This window comes from Primulina eburnea, chromosome 14, assembly GCF_022965805.1.
Source record: "Primulina eburnea isolate SZY01 chromosome 14, ASM2296580v1, whole genome shotgun sequence".
NCBI lineage: Eukaryota > Viridiplantae > Streptophyta > Magnoliopsida > Lamiales > Gesneriaceae > Primulina > Primulina eburnea.
The window spans coordinates 31,241,777-31,268,929 of record NC_133114.1 but is presented as its reverse complement, the minus strand read 5'-3'; the positions used below and the strand labels follow the sequence as shown (position 1 = coordinate 31,268,929).

General features: G+C 35.6%; 4 protein-coding genes across 8 annotated transcripts; 1 reads left to right on the top strand and 3 right to left on the bottom strand.

Moving 5' to 3' along the window:
- The first annotated feature begins 189 nt into the window (after positions 1–189).
- On the top strand, positions 190–6,824 carry LOC140811454 (actin-related protein 8). 2 transcript variants are annotated; one of them, XR_012113463.1, is made up of 13 exons: positions 190–675; positions 1,254–1,339; positions 1,630–1,700; positions 1,803–1,870; positions 2,134–2,195; positions 2,612–2,709; positions 3,544–3,625; positions 3,808–3,950; positions 4,166–4,314; positions 4,551–4,684; positions 4,827–4,945; positions 5,347–5,476; positions 6,676–6,824. XR_012113463.1 is itself a non-coding variant. In XM_073169345.1 (12 exons), the coding sequence occupies exons 1-12, from the start codon at positions 326–328 to the stop codon at positions 5,398–5,400; spliced, it is 1,416 nt and encodes a 471-aa protein (XP_073025446.1). In that variant the 5' UTR covers positions 191–325; the 3' UTR covers positions 5,401–5,663. The 2 variants fall into 2 exon arrangements, 1 of the variants encoding a protein (XP_073025446.1); XM_073169345.1 differs by lacking the exon at positions 6,676–6,824 and having other exon boundaries at positions 191–675; positions 5,347–5,663.
- On the bottom strand, positions 5,955–11,080 carry LOC140811453 (phosphatidylinositol/phosphatidylcholine transfer protein SFH13-like). 4 transcript variants are annotated; one of them, XM_073169342.1, is made up of 15 exons: positions 10,810–11,074; positions 9,915–9,998; positions 9,485–9,788; positions 9,256–9,355; positions 8,748–9,014; positions 8,437–8,514; positions 8,228–8,332; positions 8,100–8,149; positions 7,919–8,018; positions 7,735–7,836; positions 7,547–7,657; positions 7,288–7,438; positions 6,658–7,055; positions 6,502–6,576; positions 5,956–6,378 (listed from the first exon to the last, which is right to left on the bottom strand). In XM_073169342.1, exons 2-15 carry the CDS (start codon positions 9,919–9,921, stop codon positions 6,268–6,270), a joined length of 1,959 nt encoding a protein of 652 aa, XP_073025443.1. In that variant the 5' UTR covers positions 9,922–9,998; positions 10,810–11,074; the 3' UTR covers positions 5,956–6,267. The 4 variants fall into 4 exon arrangements, with proteins under 4 accessions (XP_073025442.1, XP_073025444.1, XP_073025443.1 ...); XM_073169344.1 differs by having other exon boundaries at positions 5,957–6,362; positions 10,810–11,067; XM_073169341.1 differs by having other exon boundaries at positions 5,955–6,378; positions 8,100–8,332; positions 10,810–11,080.
- A 4,307-nt stretch (positions 11,081–15,387) lies between these two features.
- Positions 15,388–19,306, bottom strand: LOC140812051 (probable galactinol--sucrose galactosyltransferase 1). The gene is made up of 13 exons (XM_073170226.1): positions 19,160–19,306; positions 18,839–19,051; positions 18,462–18,712; positions 18,287–18,377; positions 17,999–18,047; positions 17,806–17,897; positions 17,610–17,717; positions 17,382–17,516; positions 16,895–17,305; positions 16,674–16,815; positions 16,392–16,594; positions 16,095–16,312; positions 15,388–16,009 (listed from the first exon to the last, which is right to left on the bottom strand). The coding sequence occupies exons 1-13, from the start codon at positions 19,252–19,254 to the stop codon at positions 15,633–15,635; spliced, it is 2,385 nt and encodes a 794-aa protein (XP_073026327.1). The 5' UTR covers positions 19,255–19,306; the 3' UTR covers positions 15,388–15,632.
- A 3,121-nt stretch (positions 19,307–22,427) lies between these two features.
- LOC140811527 (probable galactinol--sucrose galactosyltransferase 1) lies at positions 22,428–26,359 on the bottom strand. The gene is made up of 13 exons (XM_073169460.1): positions 25,998–26,359; positions 25,589–25,854; positions 25,390–25,480; positions 25,046–25,094; positions 24,861–24,952; positions 24,659–24,766; positions 24,429–24,563; positions 23,929–24,339; positions 23,723–23,864; positions 23,578–23,645; positions 23,344–23,478; positions 23,037–23,254; positions 22,428–22,926 (listed from the first exon to the last, which is right to left on the bottom strand). The coding sequence occupies exons 1-13, from the start codon at positions 26,183–26,185 to the stop codon at positions 22,559–22,561; spliced, it is 2,271 nt and encodes a 756-aa protein (XP_073025561.1). The 5' UTR covers positions 26,186–26,359; the 3' UTR covers positions 22,428–22,558.
- Between the last annotated feature and the right edge of the window lie 794 nt (positions 26,360–27,153).

The following is a 27,153-nucleotide window of genomic DNA, read 5'->3' as shown; positions in this document are numbered from 1 at the left end:
TACTATATCATACAAAATGTGGTACACTTCATGTAGAAATGTGGTACTAAAAAAGTACTTATGGACTGAACATAAAAAAAAAACGACGGCTGAGAACTGAAGTCCAATTTCCCGTGTTTTTTATTATATATAGATATATAGAGCAAGTAAAAGGCCTTGTATAAATATGGTTTGGAAAGTCAAATCTCAGAATTGTCCAACCAGTTTGGAAGTAGCGCCACAACTAATCTCCCACGTGTAACAATTATATCAACGGTTTCACAGTTAGGCACGGAAGCTCTCGAGAAAAACCCCAAATTCTTATCACAAATCTGATGCATCAGCTATGAATTCTCTGATTCGCAAGGCGTGGGGATCCGTCGTGCACCGATTGGCTTTTGGTTCGAGCTCAAATGAGTATCGGAGTCCGACTTTGGAGTACGACAGGTTCCTGCAGATGATGTACATACATGATTCATCTACAGGTGAATTCGATCGGATCCCGATCGATATATTCTTGCAAATTCTAAGAATTCTTGGTCCTAAAGAGTCAGCCAGGTTGAGAGCGGTCTGCAAGTCGTGGAAATTTATCCTATCGGACAATCGGCTCTGGATTTATTTTCTGCAGAATGAGCAAGAGCCTTGGAGCTCCGTTTTCTTCGCCGAAACCCACCTACGATCCGGTTATCCTCTTCAGTAAGGCTGATTCTGTTTTTCACTTTTTCGAGTTCGGGGATGTCAAGGAATTAGGCAGGAGCCGATGATGGATGTCTTGTCTTCTCCCCTTGAGTTTGCTGATGAAAATGAATACCCTCTTACTCACTTTTCGGTTAACCAAATGCCTGAGTATATGCTATCTCAATATAGCTTTTCACCAAGAATTTTTTACGTTACCACTATTCAATTTCTCTTTTGGAACTCTACAAGTTGATTCTATCTGCATTTCCGTTATCATTCCGTTTGGCCTTGTTACATTCGGTAATCTCTACACATATATAAAATCTTTGCCTGGATATCGGGAGGACCATAAATTTTGTACTCAGCTACGTGAAAAGAGGCCAGTGAGCTGAACATGTTTATGTTGCATTTATTGCTGCTGAAATTTTCTTTGCCCTGTTCCATATTCTGATAATCTCGAGGCAGTTGATATTGATGTTGTTGGTGTGAATTAGTGGTAGAGTGAACTTCTCTCCTGCCTGAGAAGATGTTGGGAACTATATGGCCTTAGTTATTTTGAAAACACATAATCATAACAATAAATCATTTCTTTGCAGGATGTTTCCCACCCAGATGTCTGACCTGGCGTTTATGCATATTTACAGTCAACGTGTGCAAGTCCCTGGAGCTATCATAATTGACGGTAGGTAGAAGATAGTTTAGTGTGTTTTTTGTACCCAAAACTGGTTTTCTATACCTCAGTCTGGCCGGGCAACTTAGACAAATATGTTCTTATTCTGTTTCTTGCTTCCTTTGATTTATTTATAATAGTACGTTTCGACTTCTGTAATGTAATCAGAAAAGGAGGACAGAGAAGAAAGCTTTGTGTTTACGGATTGATTCGAAAATATATTCCTGACATTTGAAATGATTTACCTCCTACTGTTATTTTTTAGAATGTACTGACTGATTCCATTTATATTTTTATCATAGGTGGCTCAGGGTACTGCAAGTATGGGTGGAGCAAGTATTCCTCTCCATCCGGGAGATCAGCTACATTTTTAGTAAGCTGTCTGCTTAAAGTCTGATATCTTGGCTGCTTGTCCTTTTATGCTTGTATCACTTGCCCAAATGATTAAACACGTCTCGGCTCCCTTTTTTTGCAGGAATTTGGAAGCCTTGAATCTCCGATGCCCTCTAGACTTAGACATTTCTTTTCAACAATTTGCCATAGGTGATCTCCTATGAGTATCTTTACAGGCTTTATAAGTTAAAATATTATTGATTCTATTGATCTCTTTAACTAATCTTGATTTCCAACAAGGACATGAAAGTACATGCATCGTTCTCTATGTTTTGACATTTAAATCACATTCTCGATAAATATGCATACGTCTGGAATTCATGGCGTTTTAGTGAGTACAACTACTTTCGATCCAGATTCACCTTTCCCTCGTTTTCTTTGTTGTAAACTACTTTGACATTAATGGTTTGCAGGATGCAGGTGAAAACATCTACTCAACCAATTGTTGTGTCCACGCCGCTTTGTCACTGCGATGGTTAGCTTCCGAAATTCTCTGGCTAACTTTTTGTCTGTTACTTTAGTTCTTTCCACATTTCCACTCTTATGGTCTGACTATAGTTAATTTAAAAAACTTACATGTCAGCATGAGGCATTGTGCCTGTCTTCTTCTTTTTGTTTTTGGACTTATTTAACCATCCATTTCATTGTTCATTGTAAATCATTGCTTTGAATATTGAGGGGAGGCATGACAAAAGTCTTTGTCGGTTTTATTTCTAGTTAAAAAAAGAATAGAAATGTTCAATAGAGAGTCAATATCCCACGGCATACTAATTTGTTACCTCATACCAAAATTATGCACACATTGTCAGAGAGAGTCAATATCCCGCGGCATACTACCCTTTTTCTAATATGTATTTGTTTTCTCTTGGTCTTTGTTAACATACTGTTCAGATACACAGTCTGATAAAAATTCAAGAAGACGGCTCAAGGAAGTCATCTACTCAACATTATTTGACATGAATGTTCCTGCTGTTTGTGCCGTCAACCAGGTATTTCTTCCATAAAGCCTGTGCAACATGTTTTCAGTTACCTGTTGAAAATATCGTCAATGCTTCGTATCCTTGTCTAGGCCTTATACTGAACAATTAGTAGGCCATGATTTGAGAGTAACACTTTGAAATTCATTTTACACGGTGCCTAACACCTTACTTTATTGAATTCTAGAACTCATGAATCTTGAGAACTGTGTCATGTAACCATCACCTGCTGAGTTTGTTGTCTGAAACACAATTGGCTTCTTTAAAAGAAAAATTTCAAGTTATGCTGAAGGAATTATTATTCTTGGGCTGCAGCATTCAATATCCTTGTAAAATTCTTATTTTTCATTATCTCCTTACTAAAAATTATCATGTCTTGGACCTGAGTGTTTTCATATCGTGATGAGAATTGATTTGGCATGTTAGGAAGTATGAGAATTGCGATGCACAAGCTCTGCAGCTCCATGTTATTGGGAACCCAGGCTCATCTTTGATCAGTTTGAGGATTAACCTCCATACCAATTTTTATACCATCATTGATGTTAACTATCACCAAACGAATGTGGGATGTAAGCATCTATTCAGGGTAGAGCGAAATTTTATCATATTCAGAACTGGAGTCTTTGTTCAGATTTAAACTGTTAGGCTGCAATTGAGTTAGTTCTTTTTAATAAGGTATCAAAACGAGAGAGCATGTAAAAAAATAGAATTTTTATTTATTAACTAACACGGGGTTTAATTTCTCATTTGGAGAAGATCTCTAACCAGTTATTTCCTGTTGAGCTGCTTAATGATAATTCTTGTCCTACGTTAGCACCGTTTCAAAACCTTTTTTTAAAAGTGTAGGCAACCTTGGCTTTGTTTGCTGCAAGACGAACATCAGGGATTGTTGTGAATGTTGGTTTCAATCAAACGTCAGTTGTTCCAAGTATGTCCTTTTTTTCTGAGTTGGCAGTATGTGATGTGCTTCACATTTATAGGGAATTTAAGTATCAGTTCAGTGTATAAAGCATTTAATTAATGTGGTGATTGATTGGGCTTTTTATTGTTTCTGTGGAGGGCGATTGGTCAATCCCAGAAGATTTGAGTGTTTGGTCTTGTGTTTGACAGTTTTACATGGCAAAGTGATGCATGAGGTGGGAGTGGAGGTTGTTGGAATTGGAGCTTTGAAACTTACCGGATTTCTTCGAGACCAGATGCAACAGAACAATATAAAATTTGATTCCATTTACACTGTCCGCACTTTGAAAGAGGTAAAAAAAACTCTGAATCTGTGTAGAACCTTTTAGTTTAGCTGTTCTTCTTATCATGGTTATTTAGACGGTGATATTAGTATTTTAATTGGTCTGGTGCTGGCTAAATCTTTCTTCTAAACCCATCAGATGAAGTGATATTTCATTCTTTTTTTGTTGTTTGAAATCGTTGGAGAATTAAATCTGCTGCTAATTATCTGTTTTGTAACTAGCAGAATCTCTGTTATGTTGCTCTTGATTATGAAGTCGAACTATCCAGAGATACACGAGCATCTTTTGGAGTTTCATCAGAAGGTCAATTTACACTTTCAAAGGAACGCTTTAAAACGGGAGAAATATTATTCCAGCCTCGCATTGCAGGAATGTACGTATCTGTTTTATTTACTTGTCACTTATTAGATTTGGTGAAGCCTTGTGATGCATCAATTTCTAAGAATATATGATGGTTGGACACTGATAGTCATCTGATTGCTAATTTATTATGAAAAGACGATGTCAAATTGGGTGCAATCTGTGAGTCCTTCAAGGCCGAATGCTGTAAATTTTCTTTCCTTGCTTTTGGTATGATGGTTAATTTGTATATATTATGGTGTTTTACAGGCAAGCAATGGGTCTACATCAGGCAGTGGCGCTTTGCATGGATCATTGCCATGATGCTGAATTGACATGTGATGATAATTGGTATAAAACTGTGGTATTGGCGGGAGGCAGTGCATGCTTGCCAGGATTAGCAGGTATAGGTGTATCTTCAACTCCATATTTCATTTGATGGAAATCAGTACGATGAAAGTTTTGATTTGATGCATTCAGTATTGTTTTAATTTGATGCATTCAGTATTGTTTCGAATTGCTGATTCTATCTGTTGTTTTTTCCAGAAAGATTACAAAAAGAACTGTCTGAACTTCTACCAACTTCTATTTCCCGTGGAATTCGAGTTTTGCCTCCTTCTCATGGTGCAGATTCTGTGTGGTTTGGAGCAAAACTTGTTAGCAATGTAAATACCGCATGCCTTTACCGAGTCTGCTATTTAACCCCGAAGCTTAATGCTATGATTTAATCCTGATGCTTAATGCCGTGTTCTGTACACTGGCAGGAATATTAGATATTTCCACAGTTTACAATTGTTATTCATCTGGCCATGAACAAGTTCTATCTGATAATCATCTTCCACTTATATGGTTCTGTAACAGTGTCTAGTCTAGAAGAAAAACTACCCTTCAAACGTGTTTTAATGGCACCGACGATCTTGAAATCTTTCATCATACATCTTTTTACACCACCTTCTTTCCTACTTAGAAGATGAAATTCAAACAATGCAGTTGATTGTGAAGTTATTTATGGCTTAACTTTCGAAATGTGAGACCTAACGTATGTAGTTGTCTGGGCTCCATGCAGTTGAGCACATTTCATACTTCCTGGTGTGTAACAAAAAGGCAATTCAAGCGTTGATGGAACGCAAGTCAGCTGTACTACTATTGCAAATGGAGCTTCGGAAGCTAATGAAATCGATGCATGTATATTTCAGGTGAAAACCGTCTTTTTCATTCAATTCTTTCACCTTCCAATCTCGAAACCTTGTATCTATTCCTCAACCTTGATACGTTGAAGATGTCAAAAGTGTGTTGTAATAGACGCCTATATTTAATTTAAGGTGTCAAAAGTGTGGTGTAATAAATCTTAAAAAGAATAAATATGTTAAATTTTGCATTTTATTTGAATGAATATATCACTAAACGAAGAAAAATATATTTAGGATGAAGAATAAAAAACGTTTTCGATTTGTTGTTTCAAATCTATCGGCGTCTCCTCTGGTTACGTATTGATAATGTTCAATTACATGATTCAGATATATCTGAAATATTATCTTCCGATATCATTGTCCAACCAACGTTAATTTGCGATTAAAGATACAGACTTTTATTAGATTTATTTAAAATAATAACTCCCAAGAACATTTGCAAATTTAATTTAATCGTCTCGATTCTCTTCTCGCGATCCGCGATCATAAATCAAAACAGACTTGTTCGGGTACAATTTCTCCCCTTGTTGAACTATAATAGTTTAGTAGCTTAAGAAGGTAAGGAAACTAAACTCCACGGAGCCTTGGCTATTTAAATTTGAAACTCGAGCAACATAAAATTATACTCGATGAGACCTAATAATCATAAGCTCTCCATGCACCTGTTCTATGCTCTTCACAAGACTTTATTTACATTTTGGCATCACAACACGCATGGCACTCTTACTAATTCACTGTTATCCCTTGGTATGGACAAGTGATGGATCTAACTCTAATTTAATGAATTCGTCAAAAAGTTAGATTAGATTTTCCGAACCATGAGCTAACTGGCTGGCTTGCGGACTTGCTCGGATTTTGACCGCCCCACAGCTTAACAAAGAAACCTCCTTCGCTGCAAAATGAAAGCCCTAAAATTTAGTTGCAATGGGAAGTCTATAAATTTATTGAGTGCACTTGGCCTACTTGATAGCTGAGAAATGGCGTGAAGGTACAATATAATACGTTTGCTTTAATTGCAAAAAATGGCTTACATGAAATTTGAAATCACGGATATTTTCCAGTGATTCGGCAATTTCTACCTGCTTCTGCACTGTAGAATATATATCCTGGAACATGCAGAATAATGAATGTATGCTGCCTAAATTCTTGAATAAGCAAAAAAATTAATTAATTAAATAATTAATTACCCTCTTTGTTTTCTCCAGGTCAGACTCCACAGACTTTATCCTATTCAGAGAATACTGAAGCATTTGCTCTTTCTCTATTGGAATTTCAGTGGGCTTATGCATGAGCTCTTCCAATAAACTTTCCAGTTTCTTGAGACGCTGTAGACATGGAAGGACCCTATCCTCTTCTGTAACAGCTTCTGTGCTACTGGTAGATAATTGGTTGGTGTGTTCTGCTTCACTTTCCAGTGTGTTAGATGGAGAAATAATGTTCTGCCTCCTCCAGTATTCAGCAGGGGCATTTCGGACAAGAGCAAAAAGCTTGTTCATGAACGGTATTAATGCTCTTATCATATATCGAAAGCTTCCCTTGACCAGCTTCTCCTGGATCGCATCTAGCCACTGCATCATTAAAGTTCCTGGCACAAATCAAATAACAAAACTTCAATCAATGACACATGCCATGGTGCCACAATACATAGATTTCTTATACTCATTTGCATATTTGAAGCCAGATCTCCTATGCTTACAAATTTCATGAGCAAAAAAAAAAGCAATTTGAATAATCACAAGTTGGTCGGAAAAAAACTTATCCAGACTTTGAATCAAAGTACACAGCACCAGAGAGCAGAGAATTAACGTATAAAGTACCTTGTATACTTGGTATTGCATCAACATTTGGATTCCATAGAACATTGGTGAGGGCAGACTCAGTTTTCAGCCCATGCTCATTGTCACCATCTCCATCATCTGGACTGAAATGATCTTCACAACTATAGTAGACTTGTTCTAACGTGGTAGCCTACAAAATTCTCTTTATTAAATTAAACTATGTGCAAGTATGCATGCAACTACAAAATGACTCCATTAAGACTAGCCCCATCAGTGTTTTGCATGTAATCAAACTTACTTCTTCACGCACAGGAGTCTGTGATAAAATCCTAGAGCTATTTTGTCTAGGAGAGTGAGGAATATCAGCTTCAGATGTTGATTCTACCAAATAAGAATTGCTATATCTTCCCTGACAATTTAATGCACCAAAACAGTTAGTTATGCATCGCAAGGATAATACATCAAATTCTGACATTTGCATACTACCTTCAATGGCAGGATTTGGATATATGTATCAAATTTTTGCTGGTGATCGCAAGCTATTTTGGTAATCTGCTTCACAAAAGTTGCTTCGGCGTTGAACACCAGCTACAAACGTCAAATAGATAGATTACCAAACAAATTAGTGTAGATATTTAAAAAATTATCACCTCCTCTTCGACATGCATACCTTCATTATTTCAGGATTATTCCAAGGACCCTTGTTAGACCTTAGGCAACCTCCCTCATCATTACAATTACACGATCCACCCAAAAAGTCAGGCAATTGACTGTGGATAAAACAGCAGTAAGTTGAATGATAATTTTGCTTGAAAAATCACAATTGAGGTGTACACAAGAGAAGAGCAAACCTCGCATCAATAACTTCCAGTAGCTTCACCAAAGATTTAGGATCCAAAACCTGCAAAACAGAGAGCACGTATGACCAGCTAAATAACTTTTGCAGTAAAGGAGAAAACAGAAAATCGCCATCCTTTACATGAACTTTTGAAATAGTTTTTGCATCCAAAAACTTCTCTGCAGCAGGCCAAAGCACCTTCTTGAAGCCAGGTCCAGCATTTACAACATACATGCGGTGGAGTGTCTGTGCTCATAAATGGAAAAATTAAAACCAAGCATATTAATTTTGAAGTCTGAAAAAAGGTCCTGATTTACAAATACTAAAAAAAATGAAAATATGTAAAGTACCTCAGGATAATAATTATTATCAATCTTTGCAATGGCTGCCAATAAACTGGCGGCTGTTTTGGTGAAATTTTTAAGCCCCTGTATAAACATTGATGACTACAAAATTATCGAAAATTTAATGAGAACTACTTGTAATGCAAAATAAATTTCTGAACTAGTGGTCACTCGGGCCATTGAGTAGCAATCATGTTCGGTTGTTCCCATGATAAACGACACCAATATTGGATAAAATAACTGGAGAATGAACACAAACTAACAATAGAGATTTAACGATTAACTTGGTAAGTTGTTTAAGAGTCGGATCAACTGACCAGGCCTTGTACATCCAAGATAGTGGTGGTTGAACAGATGCGTCTCTTTGCAGCTATGGAACAAGCAGGAAACTTCTCATGTAGAGCTCTCTCAAACTCCTGAACATGATATTTTAGATATCTTTCAATGGAAGTGATTCGAATTAATTTACTTGGATGAGCTATTCCAAGCCTTTCAATGTAAACAGGTCTGCCTTCTCTATCAACTCCATGATATCCTTGGGGGTAAGAGTGCAAGACCTCTTCCAGCTCCTCAAATTCGAAATCCTGAAATTCAATCATCAGAGAACAGGGAATATAACATCGGAAAAATAGAGGCACTAAGCCGCCTTCACTCCCACACGAAAAGAGAGAGGTTCAAGAATCCAGGTTTCAAATACGAAGAAAAATGAACAGTCCCAAGTTAAGCGTGGAACCTCAACTGGGAGTTGAATAACAGTACATTAGGAGAGGACTCTGTAGTCTGCTAAGAATCCTTTTCCGAGTTTAATTAATCGTAAAAAGTCACCTCTGATATGGTGTCAGTTCCGTACTCTCTCCTCCAATTAAGCATTTCTTCCCACATCTGGATGGTCTTCGCAATGTTAAAGTCTCTCGCTTTCAAAAATCTGTGCAATACAAATGGATCCCTTCACTTCAAACAATCTCGTATCATATGATGAGGGCTTGTAATATTGAAATGGGCTGGGAACCAAGAAAAGTGACTCAAGGAGAAAGCAAACCGTGAAACAATTCACCTCAGTAGAGTATGGTAGTCATCATGTCTAACAGGCAGCAAATCTCTATCAAGAAGCTTTTGACGCAGGTCACAGACAGCACTGTCCTCTTTTGCGTCCCTCACATCCTCAATGGAAATGGAAGGCACCCTAAAATCTACTTTCCTTTTCCCTCTTTTCTTGAGAGAATGGGTGAGCTTATTTGAAGCATGTATCGCCTTTTTCTTTAAAGCCCCAATTTTTGATCTCCTCCTTTCATCTTCAGAGTTTTCATAGTCGGATTTCCTCTCCCTTTGCTCGTTGCTCACCTCTAGGCCTTGAATGCCTAATTATCATTAATCGAGTTAAGGAGAAAAAACTTCTAATATCGTAAATTTCGAACATAAGCAGCGTTATTAGAGATTTTATTTACTTGGTATGAAAGAGAAATAGCAGATAAGAATCTACACACCTGACATTCCAGCCAGATTAGAAAAGAATGGAAATTCAGTGTTCAATACACTTGATTTCAAGCTGAACAATCAATCTCGATAACCTACACGATCAAGAACACAGATGATTAAGATCTCGAAGCTACTTTCCTTACTAAATCAACTCATAGATCATTTAGAAAGAAGTTTGAAAATCAAACACCGCAAAAAACAAGCTTCCACAGCCAAAAAAAAGGAAAAAAAAAAAAGACGATTCCAGGCATTTTCAACATTTTCTCGACTCTTTTATTTTGAAAAAAAAATCTTGGTCCGGATTTCCTAGTAAAAACCTCTGGAGTCAATTATTTTCTCGGCCACGCCTCACAATACATCCAGAAAATTTTCAGATGTGGTAACCATGAGAAGCTTTAACGATGTCTTTTCACTGCTTCGTGGCTGGTTTAATCCGGAACTATCTAAAGATCATTTTTACTTACGATCAAATTGAATAGAATGAAAAGGCCACGCCTCACACCCGACATATTATATTATACACAATAAAATTGGCTCAAACTTCCCATCAACGAGACAGCCGACACGATCAGAAATATTCATCAATTGCCAAAATGTCCAATTCAAACAGAAAAACAAAGGGAACGAATGATCAAGCAAAAATAACAGCACAGAACGAACTCTTTCGTCCCCATCATTACGGCCAAATTCTTCATCCACTCAAAAAAAAAAAAAACAACAATGCGATCAATTTGACCACCCTCGATTCGAATCTCACCTCGCACTCAATCAGAAAACATCAAACGATTCCTCAAAAAGCACATGACATGCAAACATACATTTTAACAAACAGAAGCTACATGCATCCACAGATCACGAGGTCTGCCTACATATAGACATTAAAAAAAAGTAGAGACGACCCACCCACACATAAACCCTAGAACAGAACAGAATACCAGCTGGACCAATACCCGCCGTGGCCTATTGCATTGATTCTCCCGAAGCAATCTGAAAAATGCACGTACACAGACAAAACCATAGAAAACACAAAGGTTGTCAATATTTTATCGATAAAATTCTGGAAATGGAAAACGAAAGATCTCAGAAACAACTGCTAATAATATATACACAATAACAATTAATTGATTAAAAAATATCAAATATATATACAATTTTCTATTTGAGGGGCGTGGGGTGAGTTCCCTGTTTTGTCCCCGTGGAGAAGATCCAAAGTCGTGAAAGAATAAAGCGGGAGCGTGCCTGTAATTTACCTTTTTAACCCCTTTTGGGTTTAACCGAGGCGGTGAATCGGGGATAAAGTCGTTTGCACGCAACAGTGCTTTTCTGTTTGGAGCTATGTTCGTCGGACACTAGGCCCGTTGGCAGTTTGATAATTTAATGTAAAAGCTAGCTTCGACTCTGTCCACTGAAAAGTAACATGTTGGCTTCACTTTTATCAAAATATTTCGGACAGGCTTAAAGCTATTTTGTACACAGATGATAACAGTCAACCTGTAAGATTTCTTTGACTTTGGCAAAAACAAATGCCCGACTAATTGGTTCTTGCTAAGACCAGGGTAACTATTATTAGTCATACTAATTACAATTTCTGATTTTTTATTTTATTTTATTATAATTATAAGTGTTATGTTACAAGGAAATCTAGCTAATTTTGTGGCAAATTCTCGAGTTCTGGATTATAATATTAATGAATCAAGACTCGGCGAAGTATGAAGAAAGCTGTAAGATTTATTGATTTACTGATTATACGCACACATTCATGTTATGTGTAACATAATCGAATGAATATTATGTATGGTTATATATTTTGTTCTTAAATTTTTTATCTAATTATAATGCATTACGAATTAAATTAAAGATGACATGAGAATTGATGAGATTATTATGATTTTATTATAAAATACGAAAATTCAAAAACAGTATTCTATTGCACTAAAGAAAGGTATAAATCAACGACAATTCAATACATAAAATATAATTGTATTATAAAAATCTAAATATGATAAGATCTTAGGATAAATTGATTTTCCATTTTTTGGAAAAAAAATTTGTCAAGTTTTAAAAAAAAATTGTATTTATTATAAAGCGAAAATGTGGGAAAGAAACTTTCGAAATTATGAAAAAGATGACCAAGAAGCGGTTACTATTGGAGACTTTTGTTTAATTAATAGTATCATATCAATATTTTAGCTCATACATTGTGTGTGTGAATAACATTATACTAACGACATGACATATGTGTTGCGTGTATATGATATAAAAATAGTATTTGTTGCTTATATCATATATTTATTTTTCAAATCATTGTATTAAATATAGTTTTTTTATGTTTAAGAAGAAAATGAATGAATTAAGTGAGAAAAGTTAGTTTTGGGAGATTGGATTTAAAAGGGCAGCTGTAAAGGCTGTTGCAATGAATGATAAAGAAATAATATAAGAGGAGGAATTGGCGAAAGCGACCCATCGCTGGAAACGTCGCTTTTCCGAGTTTGCATGGAAACAGAGACGCACCAGTAACCTATAGTTTCTTGTCCCGCCATTCATGGAATTGCACACTGTATCGTGCTTCTCAAATCTCAATCTAGCATCCAATTTCTTCTTTATTTATTTATCTGATAATCACACTATTCATTTCATTGCTCTTGCAATCGTAAACTTCTTAACATAAGTTGGATTAACTTTTTTTAAAAAAATTCGAGTATAGATTTTGTTCGACCAATTAAATATTTTGGACATAACATAAAGTTGGATGAGTAGGTCTCTTGTGAGACGATCTCACAAATCTTTATCTGTGAGACGGGTCAATCCTATCGATATTCACAATAAAAAGTAATATTTTTTTATGGATGATCTAAATAAGATATTCGTTTCACAAAATACGATCCGTAAGACCGTCTCACACAAGTTTTTGCCAAGTTGGATACAAAGACGAGGATAAAAGACTACAAAGCAGGGGCGAACATTAAATAGTGTAATTAAATTTTATGTACAGAGAGCTTGCTTATAATTAAGCAATGATCAGCACATATAGAATCACTGGATCGAATTGAATGTTTGTGTGAAAGTTATTACTGATTAGCTAAATGCCCCACACCCCCACGAGTCACGATTCTTGGGTTCACCAAACATATTAATTCGCGGTTGGCGTTTGATTTATGATGTATTAGATAGTACATATCTTTGTTATCATGGATAATTTGTTTTCTAGCATCTAAATATTCAATTCAAATCAAATCTTCTTAAATTTTATTGGTTAGTTCGACCCTATCTCCATGCAGATCTCAATGATTGGTCTAATGACTACAAGAGATCGAGAGTCATGTCGTTTTTTCATGTGATGCAATGCATCGAGTAACATGAAAAAATCATGCAACTCATTTACATCAAATGAATGAATACTTTGGACGATGTCCTAAGACTTGCTTTTTTCACACACTTGGTCGTTCAATCAATTTCTCTTGTCCTAGACAAATAAGAATAAAATGCATGCATACAGTTTTTTCAAAAGGAATGGAGACAGCACAATGAAGCTAGCTACATGCAGACCTTCCTTGGAGATACGGACCAAAATTAAATGCCTTCCGGGCAGAGAAATGGAGACAGCACAATGAAGCTACATGCATACATACACATTGTTGCCTCGAAGCCCACATCGCTTTCACGGTACTCACATTTGTCTGGAGTTGAAAAATGGAGAAAAGGGCAGCAAATAGAACAAGCAGATGATATTAACAGTGAATTGCTTCGAAGGGGACCATCTCAATAAGTTCTCCCCGTTCCTCCTTATTTGCAATTAATAAGGGGCTGAAAATGACGTATAATATACTGGCAGCATGTTGGGAAAGGTAGTCTAATCAAATAACTTTTCGTACATTGGAAGTATTGATACGATGATTTCATATCACAATATTTCTACGATATCAACCGTGATAATAATTATGAAGAAAAACGACACGAGGATTTTTACTTAGAAAAACCACGAGACCGAAGTCCAACAAAAAAAATCTCCACTAGATCAATAATGGATACAAATCATTCCTACAACAATAGGAGATAACAACAACTCTCCTAGAACAACTTAGAGGACACCAAGAACTTCAAGAATAATTATTCTTAGATGACACATTCAATCTCAATTTCAGAGTGGAACTCACACAACTCTAATCGCATAGAAAATTCTTACTGATGTGAAAGATCGGACATTGTCGCAACTACAGAGTATACTAAAATTTATCTAAATTGCTTGTGTTTTGCTTGTCTTGGGATGGATGGATAAATGAATGCAAATGTATTAATGCTATTTATAGGAAAAGTTTTAGGTTTTGTGAAGTGTGAATGATAGATATAATTTTAAAGTTTGGTAGCTTAACTTTGAACCAAACTTTGAAAAATGGTTTGCATACAAACTATGTTTGAATTGTCAACACAGCATGGGGTCGAAGACCACAATGTGTTATGCATGGAGATGGAGGGGAAATACTAGTTTTCCATTTTGTTTACTTGGGCCAGGTTAAGAAATTTCAGTGAATGTGATACAATTACGAAAGGAGAAAAAATTCTTCTGAAAGATTCTATATAATGAGATCATGCAAGTTCTTTTAATTTTTTTTATAACAAATACATGCGATAGTTTTTATTAATGATACTCGAATCATTACTATCAAATGTTAGAGAAGATTATTTCCCGAACACAACGCTGAATTCAGCTTGGCAAAGATGGATTTTCATGGGCCTGTCGAGTGCCCCATCTGGAAGGAAGATCCAATATCGGGCTTGAGAGTTAAATTTTTAAGTAATAAATGTTCGGGGATACGTGTAGTTTTAAACCTTTCTAGATAATAATTGTTTTTTTTTTAATGATAAATCGATTAATATATAAATGATTGAAATTTATATTAATATATTCATGGGTGTTTTTTTTTTTTTTTGTAACGGCATTTATAATTAGTTAGAATGACATTTTGATTATGATTATTTTGGTTATTTTAGTGCGTAATATATATAATAGGATAATCTTAGATATTCACCGTGATATAAAAAATACTAGAGAGGCCTCGTTAAATTTATAGGAAACTTTTGTCCATAGATTTATGAGTAGGTCTCTTGTGAGACAGTCTCACGAATCTTTATCTGTGAGATGAGTCAACTCTATCGATATTCACAATAAAAAATAATACTCTTAGTATTAAAAGCCATGCTTTTTCACGGAGGACCCAAATAAGATATCCGTTTAACAAAATACCACAAGTTTTTGCCTAGATTTATTTATGATAAATAATTTGATGAAAATATAATCGAAAATTCATCAATTTAAAATAAAGGTTGCAACAAGTAGCCAAATATAGGCAATAAAAGTATTACAATGAAATATATCAGCTTCTGCAAATTGCAGGAACGTCAAAGTATCATTATTAATGGTTGCATGTTCTTGATGAAACAGATGAATTAATTTCAGTGAGCTCTTTTATTCTGATTTGCATGTTCTTGATGAAACAGATGAATTAATTTCAAAGAGTTCAGAAAGCAAAAAACGAGTCACTCAAACTAGTTTACGAACAGAGCAAGATTGATTGAACAATAATATAAATAGATGGTGAGCTGAAGAGATCAAAGCCCGCGAACTACATTCAAAAGAGGTATCCGCCCAACGGCAGATTTACGAGAAGCTCGAAATTAGAAGAAATGAATACCATCAGCAATGGGAACTCCTAAGAAATACAGATTCCTCACAGTTGAACTATCACATCCCAAAGGTACAACTCTTTTTCTGGAATGCTTAGAGTTATGGTTAAGAAACCCGTTGCTCCTTGGTACTCAAAATCCACCTCCTTGTTATCAACTGCGATTCTTTTCGGTTTAACTGATGAATAAGCTCCAAAAGGACCACATCCACAGACTTTCATGTGGACAGATGAGGTGTTTTCTGATTCATGATTCAGTTCTTTAATAGCTCCTCCAGAATTGAACATTTTTGTGAGTCCTATGGGGGCAAATGCAATGTTATTTGACAACTTCTTGACAGGAACCACGGTAAAGACATCGTATTCTCGTGCCTTCAAAGTGACGGGTAAAGAAGCATGTCTTGGAAGATACACCAAGTCCCCTGTGCGGAATAACACAGAAAAAGTTTACAGTCAGATTCTTTTTTCGTTTTTCAGGTCATTCAATGTATGTGCTAAGAGTAGTACCGTGTAGATGGGAATAGACAACTGCATCTCCATTCCATTTATTATCTGCGATTCTTGGTAAGTAATCTACATCATTAGCCCTAACGATCCCAGTTAGTGTGCCGGGCTGTTCGTTGTGAATGAGATTCCTTTTCTCTGTTTTGCACCAGCCAGCTCCTTGGCAGTTGAAGACACCCACAACACCATTGAAATCGTTTAGATTCCAAATTTTTAACAAACTGCAGAAAATTTTGAAGTTATTTGATTGAAAAAACAAGATCTTGAAGATACAGAGTTGGTCGAAGATTCCTAAAGTACCTTTTTCCATCTCTCGCGGGATCAGAAAACAGGCAATCCCGAGTGGGTCTTCCGGGAAGTTTGGCCCTCAATATGGAACCATCAGGAAGTACAAGCTTCTTGAGAAGTTTAAAGTCATGCTGACCTGGCTTATCGCTGACGTATATAGCGCAGCCACCCACAGCTCGTGCTGCTCCGTGATACTCAGCCATTGGGTGCAAACTCTGCCAAATCATCAACACACATTATTATCAAAAAAATTGTTGTTCATTCAACAAGAAGTTTGTTAGGCCATCTTCTTACATGAAACATATCCCAATCTGGTTGCATGAATTCCCCCAGAAAAATGGTGTTATAAGCAACAGATGCAATGTGAATGGTATGAGATGCCGGATCTCTTGGCCAGAAATCATCTGATGCTCTTATGACAGCCGTTCGTTTTGCACTGCGAAATCAATGTATTGTTTTATCAGTATCAGCATTCATGTATGATGTTTGAAATAATGTACTAGTGTGATTATCACCTGTATAATCCATCCGTGTTGTGACTCATGCAAGAAATAATCCCATTATCAGGAAAATTTCTGGAGATCGACGCCTCCAACGCTTGGTGGTATTTTCTTGCGAGCTTCACTCTTCCACCATTGCCAGCTCCAAGGGTTTCCAGGATGTTCTGTACATCTACCTTAACCCCATCAACATCAGCTGATGCAAGGTACGAGTGAAGCTCGTTGTAGAAATGAAAGACTTTCTCAGGATTAACAAGACCGAGACCATTCTTGGCAATGCTATTTAAAGCATCACAAGGTTCATTTGATTGAACCCCGGGAGAGGAGACCGGGTAAGTAATCTTGGATTCATAATGTTCCATTCCACTTTGGCTAGGTCTGACTCCACCCCAATACCCTGTCAACGCGTGCCAGACATAAACATACCTACACGGCCGACAAAGATAGCGTAAGTGTTTGCTAACTCTCTCGTAAAAGTACATCGAAATGTGGGATATCATACTTCACTGATTTTTGTTCCTTAATTTCGGAAACAATGTGCCGGATACCCATAGCTGGGTCCTCAACCCTTTCACCCTCTTTGCCATCCCTTTGAAATTTGTGGTTCTCTTTGATGTTAGTCAACCGGTTTGCGAAGCTGGAAATGAGGAATACGTAACTCAACAATTAGCAAGAAAGGAGCTCTAAAACAAGAAGCAACGATGAACAATGAAAGGATGGCAGGGCTCACTTGGCTGAGTTGTCGCCTTTCTTCCCGTCGCTAGTTGGATCCATGCCGACTGATTGCCATCCATCGTCGATGATTACAAACTTTGGGGGTATCCCGCCTTTCTCCAAACTGCAATAAGGTATAATATGTCTTCAAAATTCATTTTTTCGACGTTCCTGCTTATATTACATCAGGGTTCATTTGTAACATATGATACCTTTCCAATCCGTGTTTCACTCCTTCGGCAGTGACATCTGTGTAGAAAGCGTCCCACGTACACCATCCAAACCAGTTCAACATATCCGGCATCTGAACCACAATAACGAATCAGATTAGAATTATAATAAGTTTAAAGCTTTTCCTAGATAAACTGAGCTGGAAATGAAGATTGGGAATATGAAAAAGTCCACCTTCTTTCTCTCACGGTGACAGAAAGTCTGCAAATGTCCCTCCACGGTCCTGTATAAATCGAGAAATATGTTCTTAATTCATAAACTAGTCGCCCCATCTTGCAACACCTCGTCAAAAAGACTAAGCTAGCATGAAATAGAAGATGATCTCTAATACAAGTTTATACGATTTTAGTCGACGAGTCATCAACTTTAGAAACATTATACGCTTGATTCATTACTTCTTGAAAAATGAGCAATCTTCGAAGTCATAAACAACCAATCACAAGGATTCAGAACATAACATACTTGACTGCATTTGTGATGACATCAAACGGATCCGATCCAGCTGCAACGAAAACTAAATGGCTCCCATCGAATTCTTGCACCGCAGGATCGCCTGCAAGTTACTATTTATCAAATCTCCCGCAAACAAAACATGGTCCAAGATGTTAAAAAAAGAGGACGCAGATTTCGCTCATACCACTTTCCAAGCATATCTCTAACTCATTATTTGCATTTCCCTGCAGAACAGCTCTGAAATCTCCCTCCAAAATGGGCAAGAAAACTACATATAACGATGGCTGTTCGCTACTTTCTGCTCCAAAGTTTGAGCCATCGCGTCCTTCCACAATCAAGAATTGCGTTTCGAAAGGTATATCTTTGCCATTATTCCCCATCCTCTGCGTCATCCACCATAACTTGAATCGAAAAACACACATGAACCGTAAATCCCTGGAAATGTTCATGGACATAGTTCAGTAATGCTGATCTGTATTCCATCAACACTTCATAAACTAAGCTAAGAAAACATCGTAGATTTGCAATAACTTTTCTTCTTTAAAAAAACAAGAAACTTACAGGAGTTTCCCAACAGGGAAAACCCGTCGGCTGCCAATCTGATCAGAATGAACACCAAGGAAAGCTCCATTAGTCAAGGTTGCACCACTTGCGGGAGTTACAATTATGTTTTCATGAACATCACTCAAAATCTTCTCCCCGAACACACTCAACCTCCCATCACTCACGCCAATCCCAGCTCCCACTGTCATTTTTTTTCTCTTCAAAGGACACCTAGAGTACGACGATAAAATCAATCAAGAACCAGAAAATTAAGCAGAGAAGAAAAAACCCAAGAGTCCAATGAATGAAATAGAGAGATGACAAACAAAACGGCCAAACCAGAAATGGGAATGAATACGGGCTGCATTTGATAGGGTATTTATAGCTAAAAAGAGAGACAAGCCTCGTGATCCCTGTGCTGTCATGTGGTTCATTATTTCTAAACACTTACGAGAATATTTATATATTTATATTATGAACAGATGATTCACTTTGAAAAGAAACTGATGGAAATGGAGGAAAATGATTTTCAAAATCTAAACATGGACAGCCACTGACATTGACAAAGCTTCATTTGGGTCAGATTTTTTGAATCAAATGGTCAAATTTGGGGTGAGATATCAACTATCAATGCCCACCAGCCAGAAATTTTTGGTGGATTTCATGCATTTGCTTGTTTAAGATTACAACAACAAGATAAGAAAAATGAAAGATTAGTTGGTATGTGTAAATTGAGTACTCTGCTAATTATTACAAATTATATCAGTTTTCGTGACATAATCAATGGTTAGCGAGTAGGATGTTTCAAAGGAAGATGGATAAAAGAGTTGCACGCACGAGTCTTACAACACCACCCACGTCGGCCACACAAACAATTTTCACTTTTTTTTCCTACTTTTTAGTAATATATATTTGAATAATAAGAATTCCTATTATTTAAAGTTTCATTTGGGCATATTCTTTGAAATCAATGAATTTCAGTTATAGTTTTAGCGTTAATAATGATACAATACATCGAATTCTAAAATCATACATTACTTATTTTCATATTGATTACTTAAATAAACACATTAATTACACAAAAATATTATGAATTTTAAATGATATTATTATTGGATGAATTTGAAATTCATCGTAATTAACATTAAATATTAGATAAACATGTCAGAGATGTATTTGATGTTCATGGTCTTAATTATATAAAATAACAAAAATATATTTAAAATTCATCTATTTAAATGTAATTTTTTTTTCTTTCAAAAAGCTTTTACATACTTTGAGACAAAAATATTGAAGACAACATGTCTAAATTTTTTAAAACTTATTTACCAAGAAATCATATTCTCATTTGAAGATTGATAACGTGACTAGCTTTGGATTTTAATTAAATTAAAAAACAACAAAATCTAGAGTTATGAAACTCCATGACCTAATTTTGCAAGTAACAAGGTAAGACTCCCACAATAATGAGAAAATAAAAAGAAAAAGGATTTGACCTAATGAAATGCCACAAAATAAATAAAAATTAAATTTTTGACTTTTCATCCTCCAAATTGTTGAATTTCATGCTAACAACTAGAAAGCAAACATCGCGTATGGATTAGGTGCTGAGTAGATTATGACGTGTAAATTGGAAACCGCATTAAATTGGGTGGTCGAAAATAATAAATTAATTAGTGGAGTAAATAATCAGGCCGTCAATTATTCGGCCAAAACACGTCGGATCCAAATCATCCTCCAATTGAGAGATCAACCTACCCATTTGGGTTGAAAAATTCGATCTTATCCGTGAAAACACTACATGCAAATGCTAATATATTGATATATGTAATTTTTTTTTGACAAAAACTTATGTGAGACGGTCTCACGGATCGTATTTGTGAGATAAATCTCTTATTTGGGTTATTTATGAAAAAATATTATTTTTTAGAGTGAGTCTAATGTGAGATCGTCTGACGGATCGTAATCTGTGAGACGGGTCAACTCTACCCATTTTCATAATAAAATGTAATACTCTTAGCATAAAAAATAATATTTTTTCATGAATGATCCAACTGTCTCACAAATACGACCCGTGAGACCGTCTCACACAAGTTTTTGTACATTTTTTATTGTGAATATAAGTAGGTTGATCCGTCTCACAGATTAAGATCCGTGAGACGGTCTCACATGAGACCTACTCTTTTTTTTTTTTACATATATCAAGGTCCTGCTCGGATCTAAAACCCGAACAGAATCTTAATACATGTAAAAAAATAACAAATGTTAAGATCCTGACTCATACAAACAGTGTTTGGCATGAATAAGGTCGAACAAACCCCGTTTGGTGATGTTCATGTTTTTGTAGGTAATTTTAGTTTGATGAAAACATTGTGACGCACATGTTATATTTAATAAAAGTTTGTTATACTCATGTGTCCATTGTAAAAAAAAAAAGAAAGAGAAAAGAGAAAAAGAAGATTCGTAATGGGTAATTAAGTGCTTTCTTAATTATATTCATGAATATGCATTTTGTTATTTCTAGAAATTAAATAACTTTAATCAAAATATATTCTAATAATAATTGATATTGTTGTCCACTAAATTATTTTTCACCTTGAAAAAATGCTTTCGAGCATCACTGGACATATAATAAAAAAAATTGATGGTTACCGATTTGAAGAAGCGTGTAGTGAATAGTGATGGTTCTAAATTGAACCGACCACCAATCTAACAAATGTTTTTGTTATTGGCTAGATTTCCCTTAAGCTTAAATGTGAATGAAGCCTAAAATATATAGCAAAGTTAATATCTTGAAAGATTCATCTCAGATTTTTGTAACATGTGATTCTTCTGTGTCGAAAGAGACAAGAAATCTCACATGCAAATGATGCTACAATATTATTGCACAACTTACGAACAATATATTGACAACATTTGTACTACGTGACATGCACATTTATCTGAATATTCCTCAAAACAATACATCAGAGTTTTGCCTCTTCCTCGTGTTGAAGCAGCACCTAACATTTTGTGTTTTAAATTTATGTAATGTTCAGTATTAATCTTTTCACATTGGTAGGTATTTACCTACAAATCTAACACAAAAGTTTTTCGGCGTACTTATTGATATGGATCTCCGACCTAACACGATCTTATAAAAAATATTACATTATTATTTTTATTATAAAAGTATTGAGTTACGAAGAAATATTGCATAATATATATTAATTTGAGCGAAAAATAATACTTTTTATTTCAAAAAGTTACTGCAAGATATATCTCGATTTGGGTTAAAATTATCATTTTTATGTAAAAAAAATATTAATTTTCAATATATATATATATATATATATATATATATATATATATATATATATATATATATATATAGACTAAATCGACACATATTACGAAATATAAATTTGTTATACTGTTGCACAAAAAATCTGCATATTAAGTTTAAATGTAATCACGTTAGTAGTTATTTTTGTACACTTCTGATTTAGATCTCACCTGCTAAAGATTCCATCGACAAACAATTTTTTTTCTCAAACTTTTCGTTTAACGTGTATATTGCATATTGTTTTAATAATTTTTAATTAATTTTCAAAAAAAAAATAATTAATTATTTGGCCAAAATATACATCTTATTCCATGAACAACACAAAATACAGTTAGTAGTAGAACTGAATTTGGTGGCTTGAAAATTCAAGAATCGAGAATCCATAGTAGAATAATTGGGTTTTTGAGCTGTGCTCAAAGTTCAAATGTTAGATTCTCACGGTTCATACCTTCCGGACAAGTAAAAGTGACCAATCCAGATTTCTCTTCATAATCAAGCTTGACTTCATTCATGTCAATCACTACCCTTTTCGGTTTAACAGATGAATATGCCCCGAATACGCCACACCCATGGGTTCTCATTTCGACAATTCCAGTTTTCTTGGATTCATACTTTAGTTCTTTTACTGCTCCCCCGGAATTGAACATCTTGATCAGACCTATCGGTGCAAATGCTGCGCCACTGGACATTATCTTGACAGGAACAACTGTGAATACCTCATATTCTCGAGCTTTCAGTTTGATGGGGAGAGTCATATTTGTCGGTACATAAACCAGTTTACCTGCAATGGTCATTGGCAAGATTCCAATTTTACCAAAATGGTACCATTTTCTTGTCATATATGAAGATGTATCATTGTGAATACTAAAATGACATGCTGAGAGAACATACCGCTTCTGTGGGAATACATGATGCAATCTCCATTCCATTCATTTTCAGCTATGCTGGTTATGTACGGGATATCTTTCGCTTGAATAATACCTGTGTTCATTTCAGGCTCTTTGTCGTGAATCAAATTTTTTCTACTATCCCGACACCAAGAAGCCCCTTGACAGTTGAAAACTCCAAGAACTCCAGTAAAATCATTCATATTCCAAATTTTTAGAAGACTGCAACATATTATCAAGACATGAATATTCTTATCTTGTAAGACGAAGGCAAATGTTTCGAGCTTAATATATATTTTTCACAGTTATACCTTCTTCCATCTCTGGTAGGATCGGTAAATAGACAATCTATTGTTGGTCTTCCAGGAAGTTTGGCCCTCAATGTTGAACCATTGGGCAGTACAAGCTTCTTTAAAACATCAAAATCATGGTTCCCAGGCTTGTCGCTGTGAATCAAGATATATGCATTTATATTTTGGCTTGAAACTGAGTGTGTTGTGACTTGTGACACTTATAACATAAGAACATATTACACTAAACATTACCTCACATAGATCGCACAGCCTCCAACAGCACGAGCTGCTCCATGGTATTCAGCCATGGAATGCAGGCTCTAAAAAATCATATCAAGTGAAAAATGATTAAAATCAAACATTTCAAAAGTTTATTGGAAAAAGAAGGAATTCTCACATGAAACATGTCCCAATCAGGCACCATAAACTCTCCAATAAAGATAGTGTTGTAAGCAACCGAGGCCACGTGAATTGTGTGAGATGCAGGATCTCTAGGAAAAAAATCATCCGATGCTCTAATAACAGCAGCTTTCTTTGCACTGTGGGAATCAAATTTACACGTAAAAATTAAACCCTAAATGTGGCGAAAATGGAGATTTCTACCTGTACAATGCATCGGTACTATGGCTCATACAAGAAATAATCCCATTATTTTCAAAGTTTCTGGAGATCGATGCTTCTAGCGCTTCGTGGTATTTTCGAGAAAGTTTCACTCTTCCACCAAAGCTGGCCCCAAGGGTTTCGAGTATACTTTGATTATCTACTTTAACCCCGTTAACCCCAGCAGAAGCAAGATAAGAGTGCAGATCGTTATAGAACGCATGTACTTTCTCAGGGTTAACAAGTCCAACCTTGTTTGACATTATGCTCTTCAAAACAAAACAGATGCCATTGGCCTCGACCCCAGAAGATGGAACAGCACTTACAATTTTGGGTTCGTACCGTTCCATTTTGGGAACACTGGGTTTGACACCACCCCAGTACCCTACTATTGCATGCCACATATAAACATACCTACAAAAAAACTCCGGAAAATTTATTGAGGTGTCATAGCCAGAAAGAGCAATGGAGAATCTATTCGAAATTTAAGCACAATGGTTTACTTCAAACTGTATTGGTCCTTGATCTCAGTAATAATTTGGCGAAATCCCATTCCCAGATCTCCATCTGTGTCACCCCTTTCATCGTTCTTTTGAAATTTATGATTCTCTCTAATATCAGTTAATCGATTTGCAAAACTGGAATGGAAACATAAAACAAGAATTATGGTACAAGTATGTAAATCAATACACAAATACTTCCCCAAAAAGCATATTGGTGGAGTTTTAGTCACTTGGCAGTGTCATCAAATTTGGCTTCAATGCTGGTAGGATCCATACCAACCGATTGCCATCCGTCATCTATGATTATAAATTTAGGAGGAGCTCCACCTTTCACCAGACTAAAAAGAAAAATAAAAAACATGGTATTTATACAGATGATGTTATATTTTAAATATTTAATGAAATTATCTTAAGAGTTAGCTGAAAGGAGACCTATTTATTCCTTCCTTAACTCCCTCGGCATTAACATCCGTATAAAAAGCATCCCACGTGCACCATCCGAACCAGTTCAACATATCAGGCATCTGAACTAAGATGAAGAACAAATTTATGAGTCGGCGAAACTAGTGATGAATTAAAACCACGGATGTTTAAAGTGATGTCTATAGTTATAATACCTCCTTGCTATGACGGTGGCGGAACGTCTGCAAATGAGTTTCCAGAAACCTGTTTAAATCTCAAATATCTCATAATATTTATGGATTAAACTCACATTATGAAAGGAAATGCAACTGAATCATTTTTATGCTGCCAAAGTGGAAAAGCCTTTCATTGCTATCAAGTGATATTCAAATTCTGCTGCTACAAGTATTACACCGAGCAAGAATTAAACTTGTGACTTCGTGTGGACCTCATACGACACGATCATAGGCCTATGTTGACAGGATGTCATTACACTCAACATAAACGGAAAGATCAAAATTAATATTAGAAAAGCAATTCTGAACTAAAACGGTCATACTTGATTGAATCTTGGATAACCATGTACGGATCCATTCCAGCTGCCACATAAACCAAGCGCCTGCCTTCAAATTCTTGCACAGAAGGATCACCTGCGAAATTCCAATTTCCCAACAACAACAAAAATCTCAATTTTAGATTAAAAAAATGCATACTTGAACACAACCAATGAAAAACTAATAATGAAAACTTTCTGATACCACTTTCCAAGCAAATTTCCAGTTCATCGTTTGAATTTCCCTGAAGCACAGCCCTGAAATCCCCTTCAAGAATCGGCAAGAGAACAGTGTAAATTACTGATCCTGTTCGTTCTTCCCCATCTTTATTTTCTCCGCCAACTTGAAAACTGTCGGGCACCTCAATCAGTAAAAACTGTGTCTCGTATGGGATATCTTGGCCACACGTACCCATAGATTGCGTCATCCACCATAACTTGAATCTATAAAGACTCAAAAATCTCAATCCCCTGAAAATTTAACAACATTAATCTTTCCGCTGCCATAAAAAACGAACAACCCTTTTAGTTACATAATCAACAAAAACAAAATCAGCACAAAATAATGTAAGCTTGATAATCTTTTAGAATAATGTGTAAGTAAAGTCTCGTACTTGAGTTTTCCAACTGGAAAAACTACAGTGCTACCACTCTGATCAGACTTAACGCCAATGAAAGTACCCTCATTTTGTTTTGTTGGAGTCAGGAAAATGTTGTCGTGGACATCAGTGAGAATGCAGTTGTGGGAAACGCTCAGATTTCCATCAGCAAGAATTAAGTCGGGTGGTGAACAAATCGCCATTTTTGTCCTACTGCGTTATTGAAATTGAGAGGATTCACTGTTTTTCGGATAGAGATTGTATAAATTTCCGTAAATCTCGACATGGTCATATAATCGGATAATTGCGCTGAATTTCTATGGTAGAGCGAGAGGCGAAGGGGAAAGCATCACTTTCAATTGACTTGAAAAGATGAAAAGGAAACTTTGCAACAGATAATGATGTTAAATTTCACAAATTTCAGTTGTAGAATAAAGCAACTTTATTTAATTAAAATAGTTATGTTATATGTTGTCATATGACTTTACAATAACATGACGGATATAAGCATCGTGTACAATCTTAAAATATTACATATAGAACAAGTATTATTGTATCAAAGCAAGTATCAAGGAAATTGAAAACAAATCGTCCTCGTTTAGGAATGATTGTCACAAATTTGTTGACAATACTACGTATCGGTGGATTTAATTGTGCGAATTGTGCAAAGCTCAATGTAAAATGCATACCAAAGTACTCAACTATACTCGACTATAAACACATATTCAGATATATTTAATTATTGTGTATGCATTCTCGCAAGTGATTTTCCAGGTATCAAAACCAATAATCGTCCAGGATCAAAATGAAACGACAAAAATGACTTTGTTCAAAAAAGTTGTTGCAGTATTTATTGGTGGTTGTGTTAAAGAAATATGTCGAGATGCAAACTAAGGTAATTTAAAATATTCATTTGAATATTATTGTAATAATATTATGATATTTCCAATAATTACTTATTTTATATTGCAACAACAGCGTTGTAGAGTAAAGAAACATATTTTATCACCCAAACAAATATCACCAGTTTCTTTTAAGATTAAACAAAGTTGATGCAGACAAGAATGAAATATTATCAATAATTGGGGATGATTTTGAGAAACTAGAACATTTCAAGGAAACATATAGATATAAAGAAAAGAAATACTCGGAGAATCAAAGCAATACAAAA